At 41.6% G+C, this 5,204-nt stretch overlaps 1 protein-coding gene across 1 annotated transcript; it reads left to right on the forward strand.

Annotated features, from left to right (window-relative positions):
* Positions 1–910: 910 nt before the first annotated feature.
* LOC138369123 (uncharacterized) lies at positions 911–3,899 on the forward strand. The gene is made up of 2 exons (XM_069332065.1): positions 911–963; positions 2,825–3,899. The coding sequence occupies exons 1-2, from the start codon at positions 911–913 to the stop codon at positions 3,897–3,899; spliced, it is 1,128 nt and encodes a 375-aa protein (XP_069188166.1).
* Positions 3,900–5,204: the final 1,305 nt, after the last annotated feature.

A 5,204-nucleotide genomic window follows, 5' to 3' on the forward strand; every position in this document is an offset into this window, starting at 1 on the left:
GAGCGGCGTAGTCCTTCATACGTTCCAGATCAATACTCCGAGTAAATTTTTTCCGTTTCTTCCCGTGACTGGTTACAGAACCAGCCTTCACACCCTTAGCCTTCACACCCCCAACCCTCACACTACCCCTACCCTTTCTATCATACCTTACTGAAGAGGGTGGAGTTGCTCTCTGCACAGACATTTCTATATCACTATCCTCCATTGTGTCATCCTCTACATCCAGTTGACAACCAATTACTTGTTCCATCGTCACCTCACCAAGGTCAGCACCACCGCCAGCCTCGCAGCTCTTCGCAGCGTCAGCACCTATGTTATGGGCGTCCACATGTATAGTGTCCAGACTTACCTCACCCTCACCAGGGTTACCAACAGCCGGTAAAGCGTCCTGAGCAGTGTCGTCTGTACCTCCTTGTCTGCATTACCATTATCGTCCTGAACAGTGTCACCTGCACCCTCCTTGTCTGCATTACCTTTATCGTCCTGATCTAAGTTACCTTCACCGGCCTCATTCGCACTGGGAGTCACTTCCACAGACGTTGCACTTACAGAGTTGTGGGTTACTTCATCTACCTCACCTGGAACTACAGTATTTACAACAGCGGGTTCATTTCCTGATACACTATCCTCTATTAATGGCGGAAAGTCATGTTCATGAAAAATGTTGATCCGTTCTGATGCCTCCACCTGGCAGGCAGCAGCCATGTGACCAGTACGCCCACACTTAAAACAAGTTTGAATTTGGCCATTGTATATAAACTTAATATAATGACCTGCTACTGACATTGATGAAGGAATATTACGGTGAAGTTCCATCTTTACTGTTCGTGTTCCATTAAAACACCCTTTCCCTGGGCCATAGGTATATTTATTAAAACGAACATTGTCCACTTTTCGATATTGTTCCAGTATGTGTATAATAGTTCCATTCAACATTTCAAATGGCGCATCCCTCACAGAAACGTATGTAAACGTTTTGCTCAAATTAATCACTTGTACTGATCCTTTCCCATTAGGTAAACATATAATGTCATCATCATTCTTCTTAAGAAACTCTGAAAACACCACATTGTTTTCAAATTTCAACACCACTCTGTTCCCTGGCAGTGGTTGGTAACCAAATATTTCTTCCTGCTTGATCTGTAACACATCGAAGATCGTGGTGGATACAAGGTCGGGAGCAGCATGACAACTAAACTTGAGTCCTATGGACTCCTTCCGCTTTAGTGGAGGTGTGTAGGAGCCCATGATGGCACATATACCACCTCCAGCGTGACGTTATCCGCCCATCCGTCAACACGCAGGCCAACAGCGACGACAAACACGTCCACCCACCAGACGCCAGTAGCAGAGCGAATGAAAACACGTCTGCTCACCACCACGTCCACGACGAGACTTCTGAGGGTAATTGGCTGCTTTTTTAACAGCTTTCCTCTTGTCCTGCTCTTGTGGAAATACAAGAGCTGCGTGTATGAATAGAGCTGCCGGGGAGTACACTGTTGATATTAATACAACAGCTGGTGTTATCAGGGTTGGTGGTGGTAATACAACAGCTGGTGTTATCAGGGTTGGTGGTGGTAATACAACAGGTGGTGTTATCAGGGTTGGTGGTGGTAATACAACAGCTGGTGTTATCAGGGTTGGTGGTGGTAATACAACAGCTGGTGTTATCAGGGTTGGTGGTGGTAATACAACAGCTGGTGTTATCAGGGTTGGTGGTGGTAATACAACAGCTGGTGTTATCAGTGTTGGTGGTGGTAATACAACAGCTGGTGTTAACAGTGTTGCTGGTGGTAATACAACAGCTGGTGTTATCAGGGTTGGTGGTGGTAATACAACAGGTGGTTGGTGGTGGTTGCAGTGTTGCATGTGGCGTGTTTGTTACACTCAAGCTGCCCCACAAGCAGCTGCAACAACCAAGCCAAGTTAAGCCAGATATTACAACCTCGCCTCCTGGACTAGGAGCGCCGTCACTCGGGTTAAATATTAAACACACTTCGCCTGCACGACGCCCTCCAATATTTACAATAGAGACCGCTGCACCAGAACTATTATCATTACTGCCAATACAACATCACACGGGGCTGATGCTTTATGTTATAACTCCAGTACTCGCAGTTTTATTACCTAGAGATATGATGAATTATTATTATTATTTTATTATTATTATTATATTCTCAGGGAAATCACGTTAAGGTGATATTTCAGTTATAAAGTCAGCAGGAGCCGTGAGGGAGATTCGAACTTGCACACTGGTATGACATTTTTCTTGAGGAAATCACTAAGAGTCATTAGAAGGATTCGAATCTATGATCTGTGTACACCCAAGCAGACACCTTAGACCACTACACCACTACTCACAACACAGGTTCGGACCCTCCTCATGACTGCTAACTAATTTTCTCATTTATAATCTCGTTATTAATGTAATTTTCTTTTGCTTATTTTTTTGGAAAATAATAATAATCTACTTTATTCGGTAATGCCGGGAAAATGAACAGAATATTTCTGATATTCACATTTGGGTCTTAACCTGGTTAAGGACGCGGGGTAAATGCCGCCACAGCTTCTCCCACAGCCTCACTACACAAGGGTAAACAGGCATCTTCACAAGTATTAGAAAAGGCGGGGTCCAGGAGCTACTGGCTACAATCTGCAGACACAAATAGTAAATATATATAGAAACAAATGAGTAATTTGTTAAAAGTATTTGTTACTTAAAAAGCAAAGCCAAACAGTTTTTCTTTGTATAATAATATAGAGCATTAATCCCTTGATGATTTCGGGAAAATTAACACAAATTTTGGTGCTATTCAAATTTCAGCCGTACTACCACAAACACAACTTCAGCCGTACTTCCACAAACACAACTTCAGCCGTACTACCACAAACACAACTTCAGCCGTACTTCCACAAACACAACTTCAGCCGTACTACCACAAACACAACTTCAGCCATACTACCACAAACACAACTTCAGCTGTACTACCACAAACACAACTTCAGCCATACTACCACAAACACAACTTCAGCCGTACTTCCACAAACACAACTTCAGCCATACTACCACAAACACAACTTCAGCCGTACTACCACAAACACAACTTCAGCCGTACTACCACAAACACAACTTCAGCCGTACTTCCACAAACACAACTTCAGCCGTACTACCACAAACACAACTTCAGCCATACTTCCACAAACACAACTTCAGCCATACTACCACAAACACAACTTCAGCCGTACTACCACAAACACAACTTCAGCCGTACTTCCACAAACACAACTTCAGCCGTACTACCACAAACACAACTTCAGCCATACTTCCACAAACACAACTTCAGCCGTACTTCAACAAACACAACTTCAGCCATACTTCCACAAACACAACTTCAGCCGTACTACCACAAACACAACTTCAGCCATACTTCCACAAACACAACTTCAGCCGTACTTCCACAAACACAACTTCAGCCATACTTCCACAAACACAACTTCAGCCGTACTTCCACAAACACAACTTCAGCCGTACTTCCACAAACACAACTTCAGCCATACTTCCACAAACACAACTTCAGCCGTACTTCCACAAACACAACTTCAGCCATACTTCCACAAACACAACTTCAGCCGTACTTCCACAAACACAACTTCAGCCGTACTTCCACAAACACAACTTCAGCCGTACTTCCACAAACACAACTTCAGCCGTACTAACACAAACACAACTTCAGCCGTACTACCACAAACACAACTTCAGCCGTACTAACACAAACACAACTTCAGCCGTACTAACACAAACACAACTTCAGCCATACTTCCACAAACACAACTTCAGCCGTACTTCCACAAACACAACTTCAGCCGTACTTCCACAAACACAACTTCAGCCGTACTAACACAAACACAACTTCAGCCGTACTACCACAAACACAACTTCAGCCGTACTAACACAAACACAACTTCAGCCGTACTAACACAAACACAACTTCAGCCATACTACCACAAACACATAACTACAACACAGCTTCCTCTCTTGTCTTGATTGCCACAACAGTCCGCCCTTGGCTTCACCAACTCAAGGCGTCAAAACAATGGAAGCCAAAACACAAACAGGTACAGACAGTATATAGATTGGTGAATAGATTGATGGGTATATAGATGGATAATTATATGGAAAGATAGATGGATTGATAGATTTACTTAAAGATATATAGATAGATATAAAAATAGGGTAACACATAGGAGACAGACCTAAGTAACGCTGCGTATAATAATAATAATAATAATAATAATATATATATATATATATATATATATATATATATATATATATATATATATATATATATATATATATATATATATATATATATATATATATATATATATATATATATATATATTAAATATGACCGAAAAAGTAAGATTGATAATTCTAACACGAATTTTCTCTATCTTTCTTATGTTTCTTTTCACTGTTGATGGTAATTCAAAGATCAATTCTCCAAAATTCATTTTTATTTCTAGTCTGACGCGACACTTGAGCGCATTTCGTAAAACTTATTACATTTTCAAAGACTTTAGTTTACAAACACACAACTGAAACTGAATAGAGCTTACACATCTTCGAGGTTTATATCTACATTTGGGTGAGGTGGATGAGGTGAAAACAAACTTTCAACAATGGGTATTAAATTCCAACACAAGACAGAACACGAAACAATGGGTATTGAATGGAAGTAATTGTAGAAAGCCTATTGGTCCATATTTCTTGATGCTTCTATATTGGAGCGGAGTCTTGAAATGGGTAGAATATAATTGTGCATTAATTGGCTGTTGATTGCTGGTGTTGACTTCTTGATGTGTAGTGCCTCGCAGACGTCAAGCCGCCTGCTATCGATGATTTCTGTGTTGTTTGCTAAGATTTCTCTGGTGATGGTTTGTTTGTGGGAAGAGATTATATGTTCCTTAATGGAGCCCTGTTACTTATGCATCGTTAAACGCCTGGAAAGAGATGTTGTCTTGCCTATATACTGGTACCGTGATCCGGCCTGTACTCCTCTCGACATACCAGAAAACAGTCTAAGGAAACTACTCCAAGCTTGTACTAAAGAGGCACCCTTCTTGAGCCCGGATGGACGCATGTATAAGCAAGTAGATGGGGTCGCCATGGGTTCTCCCCTAGGTGTCCTATTTGCAAA

This window comes from Procambarus clarkii, chromosome 3, assembly GCF_040958095.1.
Source record: "Procambarus clarkii isolate CNS0578487 chromosome 3, FALCON_Pclarkii_2.0, whole genome shotgun sequence".
NCBI lineage: Eukaryota > Metazoa > Arthropoda > Malacostraca > Decapoda > Cambaridae > Procambarus > Procambarus clarkii.

Excerpts from the sequence above, each read along its gene's own strand:
- LOC138369123 (XM_069332065.1), top strand. The coding sequence starts at position 911 with ATGTGTATAATAGTTCCATTCAACATTTCAAATGGCGCATCCCTCACA. Across the intron at positions 964-2,824 it reads GGCGCATCCCTCACAGAAAC|CCGTACTACCACAAACACAA; the intron begins GTATGTAAACGT and ends TTCAAATTTCAG.